Source organism: Hemicordylus capensis, chromosome 14, assembly GCF_027244095.1.
Source record: "Hemicordylus capensis ecotype Gifberg chromosome 14, rHemCap1.1.pri, whole genome shotgun sequence".
Classification (NCBI taxonomy): Eukaryota; Metazoa; Chordata; class Lepidosauria; order Squamata; family Cordylidae; genus Hemicordylus; species Hemicordylus capensis.
The window spans coordinates 18694740-18717038 of record NC_069670.1 but is presented as its reverse complement, the minus strand read 5'-3'; the positions used below and the strand labels follow the sequence as shown (position 1 = coordinate 18717038).

Sequence of the window (22299 nt, the reverse complement as noted above, 5' to 3'; positions counted from 1 at the left end):
GAAGAGAGAATAAAATAATGTATGTTACTCTAAGTGTACAGAACAGGGCAGAGTAAACATGGAAATCAAGCAATATCCTTACAGATATTAAAATGCAGACTTCGTGCCCCCCTCCCCTTTGCAACCAAATGACCATCAGACTTTTCAGATCTTTTTTCCAGAGAAGTCAAGATGCAACACAAAATTGGCCCCAGGCATACACATTGCAAAGCCTCATGGGAAATCTAGAAGGAATGGACAAGAGCCAGATTTGAGATGACCACATTACACAGAATTAATGCACACTTGGTTTCTATGGCGATACAGCACCTGTTGTAGGATGTGGCAAGGGATTTCCATGTCGTTGCCTCCTTGCATGAGGAGGGAAATCCAGACTCCTGTGATTCTTCCTACTCTTAGTAACTTTAGGGATGATGCACCAAAAGATCAAACACTATGCCCACAGCCAGACAAAGAGATTCAAATTAACTACACCCATCATTTGAGAGTTTCCACATGAGGGGAAATAGAACACCAAAACCAGATTTCCCTCCAAAAATATCATTTTTGAATAACGTTTTCTAGTTATCCAAAGGAAGGTATGGGAGGAACACAAATGAGTTGCTCTCATTTAACAACTGCATATCACATTTTGGGCAGCACAAGTTGAGCTCCAAATTGATCCAAGAGAGGGTCCTAATTCAAGATAAGTCAACTCTACAAACACAGGGTCAACCAACAGGAAGTGGATGGTGTGGGAGAGCTGGACCTTTGAGTTCTTTGAGTTCTCCTGTTATGAAGATCTCTTGACGGATGAAAGTAGCATTTTGTGCGCCTCCGTTTCCAACAGGCACAAATCAACAACATTCACAATTACTCCCGCCATAGTTCATGGATCATGATAAGCAAATCCTTGCTCATTTCAGCGTCGTCTCCTCACTGTTGTCCATTGGGTTTTAGACAGAAGGTAACGGTTTTAGTTTGTTCTCACACTTTCTTTGTGCTTTCAATTAATCGGGATAAACAAAGCTACCATATTGACTGAGGTCCACCCCATACCGATATCCTGCATACCAACTGGTAGGAAGGATCCACATAGCTGACAGTAGTCCAAGGAAAACCGTAAGAGAGCTCAGGAGCAATCCAGGCCATTCTGAGCTCCGCACAGTCAGAGGAATTGTGATTTCCTGCAAAGAAGGCTACATCTGTTGATCACCTTGGCAACAGCTGTCATTGACAGCTCTCTTTCCCATACGTTTGTAAGTAAGTTTGACGATTTATTTTTAAATTTCTAGCCCACTTTGCAACCCAAATGAGATTGTGAAACACAATTAGAAACTTGAGTTACCCTCTCAATGGACATAGTCCCATGATGGCACGTCATCGCAATGGTTCTCTTCAAGTGGATCGTTCATAGACTGATCAAACGGGGTTCTAATTCTGCAGGGGGGCAGCAGGAAACCTGCCAGTCTTCTCCAGTCAGCCCCCCCTCCCAGGGCTCTATATGGATAGATCAAAACTCCACTCTCCGCTTCCCCCTCTTTTGAGGCAGCAGTGAACTCTGTTGTGCTTGTGTCATAGGCTGGAGAACAGTTTGCTCCATGGTCTGTAAATCCTCGTCTTGTATGCCCTTCTAGGGTTCAAGTCAGCTGTGGTGAGAGATCCTTTGCCATCTTGGAGCAAGGGCTTCCAGCAGGGAAAATAATGAAAAGGGGAGAGAGAATTTTGTCTGAGCATAGAGGGTTTTCTCTTTCTCTCTCTCTCTGTGCCAAAAGGGCTGGCTTGGAGTGTCCCAAGCGATGCGTAGCACGTTAATTTGTCCTAGGCCCCTGCAGTGGCAATCTTTGACAAAGTTCCTCTTGCTGGTTCCTGTTGGGGAAACAGAATCAGTGTTGTTAACGCAGTTGTTGGCATCAGTGCTGAACAGTCTCTGAACATAGTCTTGGAGCTAGTTCACAGAAGGTGGCATCTAGCATTGGAGCTCTTGCAGGAGAAAATGCAAAATGCTCTTGTGTGTGTGAACGTGTGCGCAAGTAAGCTAACATCTTGCCCTAGCACAAATGTGCTCATTCAGCATGCACCCCATTGTTCTGGATGTCAGCCAGTGTCTCTACACCCATGACAGACTTTCTAGAAACTCAAAAGAGCCATGAGGCAAACGTCTACAGGAATTTCTAGGCAGGTCAAGCATGGTTTGAGATGCGTTAGTGAATTTCTCAAAAAGGACAATTTGGGCCAACAAGCCTGCTTAGACATCATTAATATATTGGCAGGAATGTAGGAAGCTGCTAGTCAGACCATTGGTCCATCTAACTCAGTATTGCCTACACACTGGCAATGGCTTCTCCAAGCTTACAGGCAGGAGTCTCTCTCAGCCCTATCTTGGAGATGCTGCCAGCGAGGGAACTTGGGACCTTCAGCATGCAAGCATGCAGATGCTCTTCCCAGAGCAACCCAATTTCCTAAGGGGAATATCTTACACATGTAGTATCCCATTCAAATGCAAACCAGGGTGGACCCTGCTTAACAAAGGGGATAATCATGTCTGCTACCGCAAGTCCAGCTTTCCTCCCTTGATAGCAAACTCTGCTCTGTCTTGCCAAATAACCCAGGAGATATCACAGGAAAGGCCCCATTTTGAACAGAGTATGGAAAAGATCTTGATTTATGGGTCAAGCCTAGGTGGATGTGAACACTGCTCCTCCATTGGATGCTTTAACCCAAGTGTGATAGGCTAGAACCATCTGCCTCACTCGAGCCTTTTCCAACTTTGGCCGTCCTTACCAGGACCTATGTGACGTCTTCAGAGGAGTTGTTGTCTGGGGTCCTTCGGATCTGGTCGTAAATGGTTGTGACGAGCCGTTCTTTCTGGGGGCTTTTCTCAGCATTATTTTCCTGGAGACCGAGGGACTAAGCACATAGAAGCAAGCAGAAAAAAGAGGGGTCATGATGGAAAGAGTTGGGAAGCCATCAGCTTGGAATCTAAAGATGCCTTTCCCCTCCCAGAATCTGAACTGGAGCCATACTTTTGGCAGAGCCATCTACCGTGCCTTCCTCCCCTGCTAATGGGCTTCCTGGGGAAATATGACTGACCGCTGCTGGAAGGAGGATGCAGGAACAGAGGGACCTACCTCGGTCTGATCCAGCTCTTCTGATAGTCATATTCATAGATGGGGAAAGGACTTATCTCTCAAATATGTATTTCTAGTGAGACTCTACCAAACTTGTGCCTAGCTGAGAAGGCAAACTTGTGCCTGGCTGAGACCAGCAGTGCCTTCCACCAGGCAGAGCAGAGGCCCAGTGGGAAGGCCTCAGGACAGTCTCACCTTATTGTTACCTTCTGGGGGGCTCCTCCGAAGGATCTCGGCATACTGGGGGTCGGAAGGACTTTCCTCCACTTGGACGGTTGGGATGGTAGCTAGGGAGAGAAGAGAGATGGGGAAAGGCATTACAACTTAAAGGTCTATTCAGGTTGCTCCTGTGTGTCTCACAGCAGGCCTGAAAATTCATCAGGTGAAGCTTTTCTTGGTGGGGGCACAAAGTGATGGGTAAAAAGCTTAAATCTGCAACATTTTTTCTGTATCAAGAGAGAGAATCATATAATTGGAAGGGATCTTGGAGGTCTTCTAGTCTGACCCCCCTCCCCCACTTAGTGCTGAAAACCTCTGTAGCATCTCTGACATGTGACTGTCTGGCCTCTGCTTGGAAACCTCAACCAGCCACTTTCACTGCCAAACCGTTCTTACAGCCAGGAAATCTTTCATCGTATCTAGCCCAAACCTGCCTCCTTTCCATTTCAGCCCCTTGGTTGCCCTCGGGGGCAACAGAGAACAAGTTGGCACCTCTTTCTGCAAATACCCTTCAGGTATTTGAAAGATTGCCACAGCATTCAGCCTCTGAACCCCTGGGAATTGTGGGTAGTCTTGATACAACGCAGCATAAGCATTCTGTATGACATCATCCCGGTCTCGAGGAAAGACCGGAACATTGTAGGACACGGCCTTTGGCTCACCTGCCTCCGCTGACTTCTCATTGTTGATTCGCCAGCACCAAAATGCAGCCCCGAGACTCAGCACTAAGAGGACGAAGGTCAGAACAACATAGCCAGACTTGGAGAAGGAGGCATCTGCTGTTGGCATGGGGAAACAGAGCACAATATTAGGCCCAGCTGGACACAGAGGCCAGATATGTTAGCACATTAAGCCCAAGATTCTCTAAACCAAACCCCAGATCTGCAGGAAACATGGATGGCTTGCTTCATGCACTGGAAGCAAGATGGCACCCCCAGATTCCTGCACAATCCTTTCTGTATTTGGGTTTTTTGTTTTGTTTTGGTAACCTCTAAAAAGGACCACGCTACAATCATTGTGTTAGGCTGTAAACTCAAACAGGGTAATGCTCCTATATTAAATACCATTGCACATCTGTTAGGAAATACTAAGGCTATGCACACAATCAAAATTAGGGTAGGACAAGCGTCCAACCGAATTCGGGAGCTTTGCATGCTCCTGTTTAGTAACTGCGTGTGAGAAAACAGCAAGGTTGGAGGTGGAGGAAGTAATTGGCTGGGAGAGAGGAGCAGGGCTGGAGGCTGCTGTCCTACCTAGCTCTAGTACTCAGCACTGAGGTAGGAGGAACTGCCACCCAACCCAGCTCCTCTCTCTCAGAAGACCACTTCCTCCCACTCCAACTTTGCTGTCTCCTTTGCACACAGCCCCAACAGGAGCGTATTCAGCTCCCAGACTAGGAACATAGGAAGCTGCCGTATACTGAGTCAGACCATTGGTCTGTCTGGCTCAGTATTGTCTTCACAGACTGGCAGCGGCTTCTGCAAGGTTGCAGGCAGGAGTCTCTCTAAGCCCTACCTGGAGATGCTGCCAGGGAGGGAACTTGGAACCTTCTGCATGCAAGCGTCCAGGTGCTCTTCTCAGAGTGGCCCCATCCCTTAAGGGTAATATATTGCAGTGTTTCACCCATGTACTCTCCCATTCAAATGTAAGTCAGGGTGCCTCTTGCTTAGCAAAGGGGACAGTTTATGCTTGCTGCTCCAAGACCAGCTCTTCTCCCATGGTGTCCACCCGAATTATAATTGTGTGAACTGTTACTAACTACCAAATGTATCTCAGATACTATCTTCTTTATATATATAATTCTCTTAAATGTACCCGTTGCTAATCCCATGTGTGGCAGCTCTCGCGAGAGTTTGTGAGCAGCTGCCGGGGGATGAGTGATGGGGGTGGGGAGAAAACAACCATGGCGGCTGGTGGAGCCACACCTGCTGGTGGAGCGGTGCCGGCAGGAGGAGGCGGCCGACTGGTGGAGCTGTGCCGGTGGGCGAAGCCGTGCCGGTGGGAGGAGAAGGCCTGCCGCTGCCACTCTTGCCTCCTCCTCACAGCAGCCATTGCCAGCGGCCAACCGGCACCCAGCCAATCAGGCACCTCCTCCGCCGGCACGCATAGCCCTTGCCACATCCCCACGCATGGCTGTGGCTGGCTAAGAGAACTAATTATAATGATAATAATTAATTGAATGTATATACCGCCTAGTATAAAAATCTTTAGGCGGTGTACAGATTTAAAAACATAGAACATAACACATTTAAACATTCATAAAAAGATAAAATCATAATAGATAAAAACACATTAATAACACATTAAAATTTTAAAAAAATTGACTCTCAGTTGAAGGCCTGGGAAAACAGGTACATCTTCAGGGTCTTCCTGAAAGCAAACAGAGAAGGAGATGCTCTTATTTCAGCAGGAAGAGCATTCCAAAGCCCCAGGGCAGCCACAGAAAAGACCCTGTCCCGAGTCACCACCAAATGGGTTTGTGGCAACTGTAACTGGATCTCTCCGGATGATCTTAATAGAAGACAGGGTTCTCGACAGAGAAGGCGCTCTCTTAAATACCCTGGACCCAAGCCGTTAAGGGCTTTATTGGTAATAACTAGCACTTCGTATTTTGTTTGGAAACATATTGGCAGCCAGTGCTGTTCTTTTAGAATTGGTGTTATATGGTCCCTTGGGTAAACCCAGAGACCAGTCTGGCTGCTGCATTCTGTACCAATTGTAGTTTCTAAACTACGTACAAAGGCAGCCCCATGTAGAGTGCATTACAGTAGTCAAGCCTAGAGGTTACCAGCATATGTACCATCATTTTAAGGTCACTAGTCTCCAAGAAAAAGCACTCCTGGCCACAGCCTCAACCTGAGACACCAAGAAGAGTTTGGGATCCAGGAGCACTCCTAGACTACGAACCTGATCTTTTAGTGGGAGTGTAACCCCATCCAGAACAGGCAGATCTAAACAATCTCTCGGATCCCGACCGCCTATAGACAGTACCCTTGTCTTGTTTGGATTCAGCTTCAGTCTGTTATCCCTCATCCAGCCCAATGAATAATGAAATAAGTTAGCACTGGGTGTTAGCCAATACTGATATCACATATTAGTGCTGGGTATTATCCAATCTTGATATCAAATATTGGCTGAAAACTCCATATCCAAATCTGCAGAGGGAAATTTGGGGAAGCAGATTCTCTCCCGACCAAATATTAAGCAAGCTTTAAGTCTTCTAATTTTTGAAGAAATCTTCCTGCAGAAGATGATTTGGACCAAGGTGCTCATTTGACGTCGACCCTACAGAAAGAAATGGCATCCACTATGTTTTGCAATGGTCTATTAGGTCAGTGCCTTCTTTAAAAGACCACTGTACATGAAGTTAGGGAATCTGGCTAAGTGGCTTGAAAGCCTCCTTTATCCTGATTTTAAAGCACAGACAAGCAATTCTCCCAACATAATGTAGAGAAGTTGTGAGGAGACCACCCCAACTGCAGCCCCAAAGCAAGACTTCCCCTGGGAAATGAATGAGGAAGAAACTGGGGTCACCCCTCTCCCCCACCTCCACTCTGGCAGATCCTCTGCAGATCGAAGGACACAATCTTATGCTCGATGGGATTGCTGGCCATGCAGGAATAGGTGGTGTTCAGAGAGGCGGGCAGCAGCGAGAGCCGGAGGGTCCTGCCGTCCGGAGAGACCTGGTATCTGTCGGCTCTGCTGAGGTCTCGGATTGGGTTTCCTTTCCTCCAGGTGACATTCACCTGCCCCTTCCCAGGTGTCAGACACTGTAGAGTCACGTTGCACCACTTGGAAGTGCTGGATACCAGCTGACTCTGTATCCGGGGAGTCGAAACAGGTTCTGGGTGTCAAAAGGAGAAGTGGGGAAAGAATTATGGGGTGAACTCCGACCAGCACAAACTGTCAGCACCAAGAAGGACACTTTCCTAGAATGCATTCTGTTTCCCGGGCCAGGAAATCAGGACAAGACTTAATGCATGTTGCACGCTAAGAGTCTATAATGCAGGTTGCACACGAAGAGCCCTTTCTCACAAGCAATGAGAAAAGGCAAGAGGGCTAGCGGGGAGGAAGCCTTGAAAAGCTTACCTCCCCGCAGTCCTGTCCTTTGGCCGTGCCCAGACGATTACCAGCTGCTGCCGGTAGCTCTGAGGGTCAGGATGCTGTACAAATCGCCCCGTGTTGCCCCACCCCGGAGCTCTCATAATGCACCACAAGAGTGTGCGGTGCATTGTGGGGATTGCTCCTCGCCAAAGCCGGCTGGGAGCCCCGCCGGGGCTGGCAGACGATCGGTTAAAAGGGGTGAGGATCACGCTCGCTCTCCTAACCGTTTTGGAAGATGGCTCCATAGGTGGGTTTGCCCAATCCCCAACCAGGCCCCGTCTCAGTGGTACACATGGACGTGCCAAACTGGGCTGGGCTTCCTTAGCCCAGTTTTGCATGCACGTATAAACCGCTTCTATGAGTCTACGTTTTCGTGGCGATTCTCTTTATTGAGCAGGGGGAGAGCAACTGGCCCTCTCCATCCCCAGCACAGCATCCCTCCAGTGGCTGTTGCTGGTGTCTACCTTAAGTTTCTTTTTTAGTTTGTGAGCCCTTTGGGGACAGGGAGCCATTGCATCCATTTATTTGTATATATAAATGTGAACCGCCTTGGGAACTTTGGTTGAAAAGCGGGATATAAATATTCGTCATATTCGTATAGGACTGGAGTTCCCCACCTTGGGTCTCCAGAGGTTGTTGGGTGACTACTCCCATCATCCCCAGCCACAATGGCCCATCAGTGTCAGGGTCAGAAAGGAAAAACACTCTAAGTATGCAGGAGAGAGAGCTCCAGCAGTGGATTCTCCATAGAAAAGAGGTACTTGGATTAAAGGTATGTGGCGCTCAGAGTGACAGTCTATTATTGCCATCTCGGTTTCAAAACGGGCACCTACCGTAGACAGACAGGTGGAAGATCTGGTCCTCGACTATGGCTGGAAACAATTTCACCCGTGCTCCAAACACACCACTATCATTCAGTTCCAGGGCCTTTATCCTCAGGGTCTCATTGTACATTTCTATCCTCTGCTTGAACCTGTCGCTAGGATCGGGCCGTTCAAATTTGCCATCCCGGAACAAAGCCACCAGCAGCGCCGGCCCCGGCCCCGCCCGGTAGCTCCACTCAATCTCCTTCACTTTGGTCTGCGGTACAATATTCACCGAGAGAAGCGCGGAGCCTCCCAGGACCCCGTTCACCTGACGCGGAGGACTCTGTGCCTGGCCAGCAGCGATATCTGAGAGAGAAGCAAAGGGCCACACTTCAGTCGTTGGTTCATTGGAGCTTAACACAGTCCTACATCTAACAGCACAAAGGAAATTAAGACATTTTTCAGAGGGAGGAGCATCCAGCCAGGCTCCAGGGCCTCTACACGCTCCCAAGAAGCAGCCATGTGTTGGCAAAAATTGAAGTGAGAGGGCGGAGAAGTGATGGTGTGCTAGCCACGATCTGGGTAGGATCTTTTCCTCCGCCTTCGATACAGGGCTGGATATGCAGTGTGTGTTGGTGGCCACTGTCCTACTTGGATAGCAGCTAGCACACGATCACGTCTCCTCTTTCTACTGTGGTTTTTGCTGACACACGACTGTCTCTCGGGAGCGTGCACAGGGTTTGGAGTCTGATGGGATACTCCTAGGAACATAGGAAGCTGCCATATTCCGAATCAGACCATTGGTCCAATCTAGCTCAGTACTGTTAATTGCTAACCGAGGAAAGAGGCACCTTTTTAAAGTTGTGATTCTCTTCCCCCCCCCTCATTTAATTTTTATTGATTTTTAACAATGATAACATCCATAACAAACACAACAGACAAAATTGGACTTCCCGCTCATCTCTTTTCGTGAAATAACAAATATAAAGTTATCTTTTTACAATATTAATAAAAAAACAAACCACCATAAATTTAAAGCTTAAAAAACAAAAAGAACCATAATTCTACCCTCCCTGCTTTTCAGCCTTCAAAATCTGCTGCAAGATCTATATTGAAGAAATACTTTAAATACCACTTCAATGTTATCTACATATTAACATCTATAACAGACAGTGTTGTCTAGATATTAACAACTATAAACTATAATTTACCTTATTATAATTAATTAAAAAACAACAACCAATAACACACATTTAAAACTTAAGGAAAAAAAGAAGTTTAGGGAAAAAGAAAAGGGAAAAAAAGAAAAGAAAAAACCCATTAATCTACCAAATCTGCATTTCAAACTACCAGTCCAACTATAAAATCCATATTAAGGAAATAACTCTTTACATATGATAGAAGATAAAGATAAAAGTAAAGAAAAAATAGTATAAAATAGAAAAGCCTCAAACCATCCTTGAAACTTTCTAAGCTTTAATCTTCTATCCATAATTATAGGTTCTGTCATCTCCACATAGCCCAAAGATCTCTATCAGCCAATCTCCCCAAAAACATTTGGTCTTCCACTTCGATACATATGTTGCTCTAACCAACATAAAAACATAGATTAAATTATTTGCAAACATTCTCTTTATAATATTCCCAGCAGGAAAGACTCCGACCCCCCCAGGGAACATCACCCCAATATTTGCTTTTATATACCATGTCCCAGTAGGCCCCAGCCCTCCCACCTATCCACCACATGAGAAAAGAAGAAAGAGTGAGAGAAGAAACATGAAAATAAGAAAACCCTCAACATCTCCACACCCCTCCAAGATCCACCCCCAACCTTTTTATATATTGGTACCAATTTTTTTTTAATATCAAATACCATCTATAAATCATTTTGTATTAAATTGACTTCTAAATATAACATTGGATAAGTTTTAACTCATTGTTCCGTAGCTTTTCCAGTCTGCCATTTCTATATTGTACCCAACATATTAAACCCAATTTGGCATAACTGCCCTAACCGATTCCTCTCTTGTCTCCTCCACAAACAACAATAAAAATTCGGTCAGCTATTAATTTAGTTGTGATTCTCTTTATTGAGCAGGGGGAGAGCAACTGGCCCTATCTACCCCCCCAGCACAGCATTCCTCCAGTGGCTGTTAATGGTGTCTACCTTATGTTTCTTTCTTAGTCTGTGTGCCTTTTGGGGACAGGGAGCCATTTTATTTGTTTATTTATATCTCTGGAAACCGCTTTGGAAACTTCTGTTGAAAAGCGGTATATAAATATTTATTGTATTCTACACTGAGTGGCAGCGGCTTCTCCAGGACTGCAGCCCTACCTGGAGATGCCAGGGAGGGAACCTGGGACCTTCTGCATGCAGGTGCTCTTCCCAGAGAGGCCCCATCCCCGAGGGGAATATCTTCCAGTGCTCACATGTAGTCTCCCATCCGAATGCAAACTAGGGCAGACCCTGCTTAGCAAAGGGGGCAATTCATGCTTCCTACCACAAGACCAGCAGCTTCCTTGCTGCCTCTTACCCAGCTTCTGGTCATGAGAATGAGCTCATTATGTGCTGATTTTTAGGACACTCAACTGATTAAAGCACTTTTAATTGACTGATTATCTCCCTTTAACTCGGGGGTTCCCAACCTTGGGCCCCCAGATGTTATTGGACTCCAACTCCCAGCATCCTCACCCTGGCTGCAATGGCCAGCTACTGTGGCTAGGAATGGCGGGAGTTGAAGCCCACCAACATCTGAAAACCCAACATTGGAACCCTTCTTCTAACTGATCGATCTATTAAACAAACATGGATATTCCCCATATACGTATTTATATTGTATGATACAATATAGTATTTGAATTCGCTGAAATATGATCATTTCCCACTAATCAGGCTCGGAGATCCTGTCTGTGTGGGATGGATGGGCATAAGTGTTGTGACTCTCTGTGTTTTTATTTTAATAGCTATAAATACCAGCCGCAGCGAAAAGCCGTTTGGGAAATCTGATATTTTCTTTTGAGCACTAAGTCATAAAGCCCCTCTGCCATCTGGACTGTGTGCTGAACATGTGTTCATACAGCTTTCCGCTCACTCCAAGGGAAGGCTTTCTAACAAAACACCGTTCATCTTTTAAAGTATATTTATCACCTACCAAGATGCCCAACCCAGCCTACTATCACCTTCTGGGGATAAGACCAGAGAGGAGAGCTGGTCTTGTGGTAGCAACAATAACTTGTCCCCTTAAGTTAAGTAGGGTCCGCCCTGGTTGCATACGAAAGGGAGACTAGAAGTGTTTGCACTGTAAGATATTCCCCTTCAGGGGATGGAGCCGCTCTGGGAAGAGCATCTGAGGTTCCAAGTTCCCTCCCTGGCAGCATCTCCAAGATAGGGCTGAGAGAGAGATTCCTGCCTGCAACCTTGGAGAAGCTGCTGCCAGTCTGTGTAGACCAGTGATTCTCAGACTTGGGTCCTCAGGTGTTATTGGACTTCAACTCCCATAATCCCCAACCAAAGGCCACTGAGGCTGGGGATTATGGGAGTTGAAGTCCAATAACACCTGAGGACCCAAGTTTCAGAATCACTGGTGTAGACAATCCTGAGCTAGATGGACCAATAGTCTGACTCAGTATATGGCAGCTTCCGATGTTCCTAAGTAACAAATGTAGGCATGACGAATGCAAAGGGGAGGCCAGTTCACCAGATGGCACTGTGACTAGAAAGCAGACAGTGTCTTAGATAAACAGGAAATGGGATGGCCCATGGGCAGATTTTGAAGATTCAGCTTGTTTCTTGCTGGAAGAGTGAAGCAAATTAGTGTACAAGTGGCTCAGTGATTGAAATATATTATCAAACGGGTATTCCCAGTTCTGTCGTCGCAAATTCAGAAGCAGCCAGGCACTCTCTGTGATAGCCGTCCCAGCTACACCTTCCTCGACAGCCATGCCCATCTCAATGACCACATCCTCCACTTAGATAGACTCAATCATTTGGGGTCCTTTTACAAGACGTCAAGGATAGTTTCCCAACCCTACAGAGCTTGCACCTCATGTGGTTATTCACTCAGAAGAGCAGTCTGTACCAATTCCGGCTGCAGAATTCTCAATTGCCCAGCAAAATCTATTTTTAATACTGTTTCCATGGTGTTATTTTGTGTTGTTTTATTGTTTTAAATTGCTGCATGCATCACCTTGGGATGTATGCATTAGGCTCTTTATAAATATGGTGAGTAGAAATAAATGAACGAGTAAATAAATAACTGAGGGAGAGTGGGTTACACCCAATTACTCTTCTCTAATTTGTAAGTAATAGGGATGATCCCCCCTGTGAATTCTGGAATCTGGACCAAAACATCCCGGGCACTCCTCTGACCTCTTGCCCTCATTAGTCGCTCCCAAATGTCATGGCCTGGATCCCCCAGCATGGCTTCCTTTCTTAAGCTGTCCTGCAACTTTTATCTGATAAACATCTGGTGTCCTCCACCTCACTGTGACCGTTCCCAACTTGTTAACTCCTTTGAGATTGTGCGGTTGTGTGTCTGTCTGTCTATCCATCCATCCATCCATCCATCCTTCCTGGGGGGAGGGGGGAGGTTGTCATCTCCCCTGCCAGTTGTGTGGCTGACCCCCCTCCCCCCTTGCATCTGTGCTTTGAGGGAGGATAAACAGATGTGGCTGCGTATTAAGAAAAGATTAAATACCCACATCAGAGTTTTTGCTCCCTGTGCGGCTGCAAAATCATGACAAGCCGCGCCATGTCTGCAGCCTCGTCTCATTATATAAGAAAGAGCTTCAGCGTGTGAAGCAAAAGAGGGTGGTGAAGAAAGAGCAGGCAGTCGCTTGCACAGATCTTATTTGTCTGGAGATCCTCTCTGATTGCAGCTAACTTGAGAAGGGCCAAATGCTCCGATTTTCATTTGGTCTGCATTAAAAGGTCACACAGGAGAGGCAATCCCATCTCTTTTGTTCGCCCGGGTTTTTCAAGTAGGTTGCCACGTTGATTGTGTTCAGATTATTTGCCCATCGAGCCCAGAGTTGTAGCCTGGGCCTGGTAGCTCTTCGAGGTCTCGGGGAAAGAGGGGTCTTTCCCAGGAAGTTTTCCACACCCGGCTTTTAGTTCACATCTCCTCCAGAATGGAGATGTGCATTCACATATTGGCCAAATTATCCCAAAGTCCCTGCAAGCTATCGGGGAGCACTTCACACACAATTCGGGCTTTCCATCGTGTAGTGTAGGCTGATTTATATCCAGGGTAAAAAAAAATCCATCCTTTGGGGGGCAACTTTGAACTCGCTGTAAAGCCTTGCAGAAAACCCACAGTAAAGCCTGCTGTCTGGGAAAGTTCCAGGCTGAGATCCTCTACCTGAAGATGCCAGCGATTGGATCGGGGGCCTTCTGCATGGAAGACGGATGATCCTCCCCCTGAGCAATGGCCTCTTCCCTCTCCCCTGCTTTCACATTTCAAATTGTATTCCAGGCAGTCTTAAGAACATAAAAGGAGCCCTGCTGGGCGAAACCACAGATCAGTCTGGTCCACCGTCCTGTTTCCTCCAGGGCCGAAACCAGATGTCTCTAGGAGCCACAAGTAGGAGATTGTCATACTCCTCTGCAACAGTCACTCAGAGGCATACTGTCTCCCTCATATCCCATAGATAGACCTGTTCTCCATGAATTTGTCCAACCCCCTTTTAAAGCCATCTAAACTAGTGGCCATCGCCACATTTTGTGGCAGTGAGTTCCATAGATTGATTGTGTACTGCATGAAGAAATACTTCCTTTGGTCCATCCTGGATCTCCTGACAATCAGTTTCAAATCTTGGACCTTTCTTGGAAGCTTATCAGGAGCTCCTCAGTGAGAATTGGTAGTGGAAGACAAGCTTCCCCGGGGACAGCCACCCCATCACTACCCATCTTACTTCAAGCAGAAACTCTTGAGAAGCTCCACTTGCCTTGTAGAAACTCTTTTGGCTCCCCTCGGAAATTCTCAGGTGTTCCTTGGAAGTTATCCTGAAATTTGCTCCCTTTCTCTCTTTTTGGTGAAACCTCCATGCCTACATTAGCTGGGGATGACTTAAGACACACTGTTGGATTCAACAAGGATTTAAGACACACCCTTGGTTCACAAGGAGCAGCAGGGAACCAATCAAAAGGCCTGGCCATTGCCCTACGTCAGCGGAGCGTGCTTGCCAGGAAATATCCTCAAATCCTCTACAACATGGTCCCATGAAGGAAATATCATTCAGTCCATGTCACCTCTGAATGTAAAAAAGTTTGAACTTTGGCTGCATGCAGGCATCCAGTAGGGAGGTGCACAAAGTTTGCTCAGATGGATTCAAATTTGAATCTAATCCAAACCAATTTGAATTCAAAACCACTTAAGAGAATGGAGCTACACTCAAATCGATTCAAATTCATCCGAAGTTGAATCGAATTCAGTCGAATACGACAAAATTCGATTAGACTTTGAGTGCATTCGAATTTGAGCGAATTTTGTGTACATCCCTAGCATCCAGTATTACAAGACAAAAGACACTAAAACGCAATACGACTCTTTTATTTAGAAACACAAGCAGGAATGCCTTTACACAGGGTATCTCTCTCCTCCTTGCCCTGATAATTTTAACAACACGAGACAATCCTCTGTCCACAGCCCCTTGGGTTCCTCTTCCGCCTCTCCTCCTATTGTCTCATTTCACCTTAAGGAAGCAACGGATCAGGGGCTAGGTTGCTGGGCTGAAGAAAATTGCTTCCTGAGTTTATCACAGCTTTATCTCGTTTTATCCCGGAGTTGGTTAGAGAACATTGTAATCTCTGCAAATCCCCTGTCCTCAGTCTGAAAGACATGACTGGTTGTGTGGCAGGTGGGGGGGGGGAAGGGGGGGAAGCAGTGGATTACTACCCAAAAGGAGGACTTAGAAGGAATATTTGGATGCCAAGATGGCAGACAGTGCAAAGGAGAGGCAAGATGAGATGAGAGACGCCAAACCGAGGGAGGCCACGATCCCCAAATCACACATGCCTCTGAGTGGGGTCTTAAACCTATTTAATCTTATGGTGTTTTATAATTCAGATGAGTTGAGCTGAATCCTAATAGTAACCAGAATAGAGTTGCCATGCCCCCCGGAATTTCAGATTTCACCCGGATTTTAAGCACCTCACCCAGATTGCCACTGCTACCCAGCTCACAGACAATCATTTCCTCCCCCCCCCCCGGTTGTAGAATTTTCACGATGGCCAATCAGGAGTGTGCATGGCTCCTGAATTGGGGGCGGAGGCTTCTCCCACCTGAATGCTAATCATGAGGACAGCCCTTGGGATCACGGCATGGCAGGGAAGATTAATGACTCCCCCACCTACAAAATTGTGTCCCATTTGCATTGGAGGCTGTCAGGGCTGCTAACTGGGCCAAGAGGAACCTTTTAAAGTGGTGGCTGTAGTATTTAGTAGAGGGAGAGCGACTGTCCCTACCCAACCCTGCATGGCATCTCTTCAGTGGCTGTTGTGTCTCCCTTGTGTATGGGAGGAGAGTTGGTCTTGTGGTAACAAGCATGAATTAGCCCCCTGTTAAGCAGGGTCCATTTGCATTTGAATGGGAGACTCCATGTGAGCACTGGAAGATATTCCCCTCAGGGGATGGAGCCGCTCTGGGAAGAGCAGAAGGTTCCAAGTTCCCTCCCTGGCGGCATCTCCAAGATAGGGCTGAGAGAGGGACTCCTGCCTGCCACCTTGGAGGAGCCGCTGCCAGTCTGTGAAGACAATATTGACCAATGGTCTGACTCAGTAAGGCGAGTCTCACAATCAGCGAGACTCGCTGGAGGGAGTTCTGTGGGGAGAGCGAGTTTGGCCCGCTCTCCCTGCAGATTATCCAGGCTGCAGACCTGGCGGCCAGATCGGCTGCCCACATGACTGCCGGCTCCGTCACGGAGCCGGTGGGGGCTGCGGGGATTGGAGGCTGTGCGGCCCCCGGAAGTTCCAGGATGCCCTGCGCGGGCACATGAGGCATCTTGGAGAGACCCCCAGGGCTGGGAGGCTTGTTTCAGCCTCCCGGCAGGGGTCTCCTCATGAGTGTTGCCGCAGCAACACATGATCAAAAAGACGGGGTTGGCGGAGCGCTTGCTCTGCTTACCTCATCTAAGGGGAGGACTAGTTAAGCGGGTTACCTGCTTTGAGGTGGTTCTCACGCTCGCCAAAAAGTGGGCTAGGCTCCCTTAGCCCGCTTTTTAGCAATCGTGAGAATCATCTCAGCATGTGGCAGCGTCCTATGTTCCCATGTCTCTTTTCCGACTGAAAGCCCTTTTGGGACAGGAAATCATTTTCTTATTCTTTTTCTTAAGTAAATGGTTATGGGAACGTTGTGTTGGAAAACACTATACAAATACTACTAGTATTTACATAAATGCCACAAGGGAGACACTCGCAAAGCACACATTTCCTGTTCCTTCTATTTTATCTGAGAGGTTGAGGCCTCTGGAGTACAAGTGGGGCTTGTTGTATCTGGATGGAAGTATAGAGGGCTGGGATGTACAATTATCTGGGATGCTGCCGGATATATATATATCTACATATGGGTGTTTTTGGGATTGCGTTGCATTAGAAACTGGATTATTCCTAGGCAGTGTTTATTCTGCCTGGCTCCCAGGAGCCTCCCCGTTTTCAGTTGCATCTCCAGACTTGGAGATTGCACTGTGGATATGCTCAGGAGCTTCACAGCAACATGAGCTCTCAAGTTAATTATATATATTTGGGGGCAAGTCACTTAGTAGGCAATGGGCTAGTCACCCCTAGATTTGTCTGCAAACAAAGCAAATTAGAATGGGGCTCAAGATGCACGCCCCCTCCCTCTGCGGCAGCCCCATTTAAGCAGACCTCTAACTAAGGCTAACTTTCGACCAAGGCCACTCTGCACTTAGAGTGAACTGCCTTCACTCCCCTCATCCTCTCTCAAGAAATAACGACACGCTAACACACCAATTATGCCAAGCAGGAAGAAAAGTAGCTAAGGTAGTGAAGCAATGGTCTCCCCATCACGAAGAAGGAGAGTCGGTGACGTAGGTCTAGAGGTGTATCTATTGAAATTGTTGATAGGATTACTAGAGAGCCCACCCACGCAACGATGCTCTTTTGCACACCTGCATACTCTGTTTTTCATCACAACCAGCCTTGCATACAGAAGGCGACCCCAACATTGTGACGCCCAGGAAGTGCGATCAGACACAATGCATTCCGTGCAGGTCCACCCTGACATTTCTAATCAGAAAGGCAGGACAGTAGGAATTTGCCCCCAAGGCATGTTTGGGATATAAGTATCCCCAGTTACATGACCCAGTGTGCTCTCCTGTATCTTTCACTAGAGACTCCAACAAGGACTGTCCCTACCCAAACTTAGCAGTCATGGGATAAGGGGACAAGTACATGTGTGGATTGCTAACTGGGTGAAAGACAGGAAACAGAGAACAGGGATAAATGGAGAGTTTTCACAATGGAGGGAAGTAAGAAGTGGGGTCCCCCAGGGATCTGTACTGGGACCGGTGCTTTTTAATTTATTCATAAATGATCTAGAAGCAGGGGTAAGCAGCGAGGTGGCCAGATTTGCAGATGATACCAAACTCTTCCGGGTAGTGAAATCCAAAACGGATTGTGAGGAGCTCCAAAAGGATCTCTCCAAACTGGGTGAGTGGGTGACAAAATGGCAAATGCGGTTCAGTGTTGGCAAATGTAAAGTGATGCACATTGGGACAAAAAACCCCAACTTCAAGTATATGCTGATGGGATCCGAGCTGTCAGTGACTGACCAGGAGAGGGATCTTGGGGTCGTGGTGGACAGCTCGTTGAAAGTGTCAACTCCATGGGCGGCAGCTGTGAAAAAGGCCAATTCCATGCTAGGGATCATTAGGAAGGGGATTGAAAATAAAACTGCTAATATTATAATGCCCTTATACAAAATGATGGTGTGGCCACACTTGGAGTACTGTGTACAATTCTGGTTACCACATCTAAAAAAGGACATTGTAGAACTGGAAAAGGTGCAGAAGAGGGCAACCGAGATGATCAGGGGCCTAGAGCCCATCTAGTCCAGCATCCTGTTTCACACAATGGCTCACCAGATGCCATTGGAAGCCTACAGGCAGGTGTAGAGGGCATGCCCTCTCTCCTGCTGTTAATCCCCTGCAACTGGTACTCAGAGGCATCCTGCCTTTGAGGCTGGAGTTGGCCTATAGTCCTCCGACTAGTAACCGTTGATAGACCTCTCCTCCATGAAGTTATCCAAACCCTTCTTAAAGCCATCCAGGTTGTTGGCTGTCACCACATCTTGTGGCAGAGAATTCCACAAGTTGATTATGCATTGTGTGAAAAAATACTTCCGTTTGCTGGTCCTAAATTTCCCGGCAATGAATTTCATGGGATGAACCCTGCTTCTAGTGTTACGTGAGAGGGGGAAGAATTTCTCTCTGTCCACTTCCTCCACACCATGCATGATTTTATAGACTTCTATCATGTCTCCCCCACAGTTGCCTTTTTTCTAAACTAAAAAGCCCCAGGTGTTGTAGCCTTGTCTCATAAGAAAGGTGCTCTAGGCCCCTGATCATCTTGGTTGCCCTCTTCTGCACCTTTTCCAGTTCTACAATACTACCTAGTATTGGATTCAGATAAATATGACATTTCTATCTATAGACACACACTCTCTCTCACACAGCTGGTAAAATCAAACTGCACATTTTAACAGCATATAAGTAAATGGAGTAACTTATGAACTGTTCATAATAAAATGAACCGCATACAAAATGGGAATGAGGAACTGTGAATATAGCACAGCCTCTTCTATATTTAGCGTTTACAAGTTCTGCATTTCTTACACCTTCTGCCAAAAGAAGAAGTGTGTCTCTTCACTGAACTCTCTGTCCCCCAGAGCACCTCTCATTTGGAAGTTATGTGGAGGGTGTTGCTTCTGGTATGTCTCGTTAATCACATCTGGTCTTCTTCTTGATAAAATTGCCTTCGCTGGCCAAATTTGCTTGAGAAAACGGAGGAGGAGGAAGAGAAGCAGGGGGAGGACTGCCTACTTTAGATTAGATAATCAAGAATTAAGGAAGTTCATTTGTTGGCGATTGCGTAACAGAATCAAACTCTTCATGCCGCCGCCATCACCACCAGCCTGGACAAATTGTGTTGGGCACGGTCCACAGTACGGTGCAACACACACCCACACCCCACCTCATTGAAATGAATGGTCACTGTGCGGGAGAACTACCCAGGGGATCGTGTCCTTGAGCTCTAATGACGTATAGGCTTACATTTGTGAACAGAGTTGCGGATTTTATTTTATTTTTAATTGGTGAGAGATGAGATTCTTTTCCCTCCCACTGCAAACAGACATCTTACCCTAGGCTGTTTTTCTACTACTGGAAGGTCATCTCAAGCAAGAAATAAATATGCTATGAATTCAGCAACCGAATTTTGCTTATATACATGCACAGAGAGAAAAACCCCAGAGGAAATTTTTTTAAAAATAAATGATTCACAATATCTCAGCTACCATAGAAGTGTTCTTCCAATCTGATTCTATGCAGGCTTACTCAAAAGTGCACATACACACACACCCCTGAATTCAATAGGATTAACTACCTATTTTTTGAGTTCAACATCTTGGTCATGGCTACGGCTAAACAAATAGAGCGACTGGCTGGCTGAATTCAGTGGGGCTTACTCCCAAGGAAGTGTGCCCCAGATCCCATCCTTAATAATCCAGGGAGCATTTAGGCACCAGCAACGACTCCATCTGTCCCGAAACGAAAGGGCATCAACCGCAATGTTGTTTCCCACCACACACTTTCCTATCCACCCAAAAGTATGCAGAAAGCAGGTGAGTTATCTTGAGGAGGGGAATCTTCCTCCTACTCGCACTGGGATTCCAAGAGAAACACAGTCTCTTGCTGGAGAGCCATCAGGTGGTCCCTCCTCTGAGGAATACTGTGGGTGTCTCTCCTTGGGTCTAATGGACTTACCTGTTAAGAGGCTGGCGAGCGTCAAGACCAATAAGCCCAGAGCATCCTTCTTGTCGCTCCCCACTTTTATCTCCATTTCTTCCCTGCCAGCTGCCTCTGAGCTCTGACTCGGTCATGAGCATCTGTTGTTGGGGGACTGGGGAGGAGCCAGGGGCCGCATGTCATCCCGGTTCCTTGGAGGTCTCTCCCTCTCCCTCTCAGCCACCAGCATTAATTAGCAGCAGTTAAGCAGCCATAATTATTGTTTGCGGCTCCTCCATCACACCCAGGTTCCCGAACAGAGCGGTGCACGTAGCGGGGTGGGGAGTCGCGGTTTCAGCCCTCGCCGGTGTGGATTAGCAACAGATGATGGTTTAATCGGAGGGTGCAGTGAACACCCGGCCCTGATGTCATGGCTCATCAGGAAATCCTTCATCAGGGCAATTAAATTATTGCTTCCCCCGCCTCCCACCACCAATGTAAAAGCAAGCAGCAGTCCTGATCAAATGCCTGCTGAACTCACAAGAGCTGGTCTCCTCGTTTTAAATGCAGCAGGGACATCACGGAGAGCCTCAAACAGCAATAGGCCTTATCCTGGAAGGGGCTGGTTCCTTGGATACCAACAAGCATGGCACACAGACACAGACTCTCTCTCTCTCTTTTAAATTGTGACCCTCTAACGAACGCAGGGCAGTTTACGTATCTTGGGGCCACCACCAGATCATTTTGCTGGCTGAGGCAAAGGACAGAATGATGTCCCTCTTTCTGTGGGGCGGGGCAGTGCTTGCCGTGCCCTGTGCCTCTCCTCACACTCACGCCCGAAGCAACTGCCCCACCCTGCCTCATGGAAGGGCTGCCAACTAGAGATGTGAAGGCCGGGGTGGGGGCAGGGGCAGGGGCAGGAAACCAGGGAGTTTTTCACACCCGGCTTTTAGCTCACATCTCCAGAAAGGAGGGGGGTGCATTCATATATCGGCCAAATTTACCCTGAAGTCCCTGCAAGCTATCGGGGAGCTATCGTCACACACCATTTGGGTTTTTCACTGCACATTGAAGTGTAGCCTGATTTATATCCAGGGTTAAAAAAAATCAACTTTTGGGTTGGTTTTGGGGGGCAACTTTGAGCTCGCAGTAAGGCCTGCTGTCTGGGAAAGCTCTGGATGGGGGAGCGTCCCCCCATTTTTCCCCAGGGGAAAAAGCTGCCCCCCCCCCGGCCTTCACATCTCTAGCACCAACTAAGGTCACTTCTTCTTCTAGTGTTTTGCTTCACTAGAAGCTGTGTTCTTTCTAGCACCGAGACCTAAAAAGCCAGTCTGGATTTTACCGGATTCCATTTTGCCCTGACTCCCGTCTCTGACTCATTCTCACGCCCTGGAGGAACTTCAAGGCCTCCGATTGAATGAAAAAGCCAATGGTCGGAGAGGCAGTCAGACACGTACCCTCCAACATTCAACCAATGGAAACAGGGCCTTGCTCACAACACCCCAGTTCTCCTACGAAGGATCCATGACCAAGCCCCCCACCCACCCTTATCATTGCTGAGATCTCTCTTCATGTCATAGCTCATGCAGCATTCATTTATTCCGCAAAAGCTGCCCTCCATGGATTTAAATGCCAAGGAGTTGTTTGCTCTTTGGACCAAAGATACGCTGGAAAAACATCATTGCCAAGGGCGTAACTATAATAGGGCAAGGGGAGACAGTTCTCTGGGGGCCCACTGCCTTGGGGGACCCCCCAGAGGCAAGGCACATGACTGACTCCCCCAGCCGCACACCTGCCTGGGCTTCCTTCAGTTGTAATCATTTGCATTGCATGCACACTAGAGCTAAAGTTCTATAATCTATAATCTAAAATTCTATAATCTAGGGCTTCTGTTCTCTACTCAGAAATTTCTTCTCTAGGGATTTTCTCTGGGGAGGGAGCTGGCCTCTAAAGAATGACAACAGAAGCAGCTCACATTTGGAGAAGTATGCTGGCCTTGGCCCGAAATAAACAAATGCATACATACATTTGGAGAAGGGACCCTCCCGAAAGCAAAAAATGGGGACAGGTTGCAGACAGCCATCAATTCTGAAGTGAAA

General features: G+C 47.1%; 1 protein-coding gene across 1 annotated transcript; it reads right to left on the bottom strand.

The window, feature by feature from the left end:
• On the bottom strand, window positions 1-20323 carry LOC128337158 (SLAM family member 9-like). Its single transcript, XM_053277848.1, has 7 exons — window positions 20240-20323; window positions 8267-8605; window positions 6877-7173; window positions 3992-4108; window positions 3306-3397; window positions 2764-2889; window positions 1-1848 (listed from the first exon to the last, which is right to left on the bottom strand). Exons 1-6 carry the CDS (start codon window positions 20313-20315, stop codon window positions 2770-2772), a joined length of 1041 nt encoding a protein of 346 aa, XP_053133823.1. The 5' UTR covers window positions 20316-20323; the 3' UTR covers window positions 1-1848; window positions 2764-2769.
• Window positions 20324-22299: the final 1976 nt, after the last annotated feature.

Coding starts and splice junctions, on each gene's coding strand:
- LOC128337158 (XM_053277848.1), bottom strand. CDS start 20,315: ATGGAGATAAAAGTGGGGAGCGACAAGAAGGATGCTCTGGGCTTATTG. Junction 4,109..6,876: donor GAGGATCTGCCAGAGTGGAG/GTGGGGGAGAGG, acceptor CCATGCCAACAG/CAGATGCCTCCTTCTCCAAG. Junction 3,398..3,991: donor TGAGAAGTCAGCGGAGGCAG/GTGAGCCAAAGG, acceptor TTCTCTCCCTAG/CTACCATCCCAACCGTCCAA.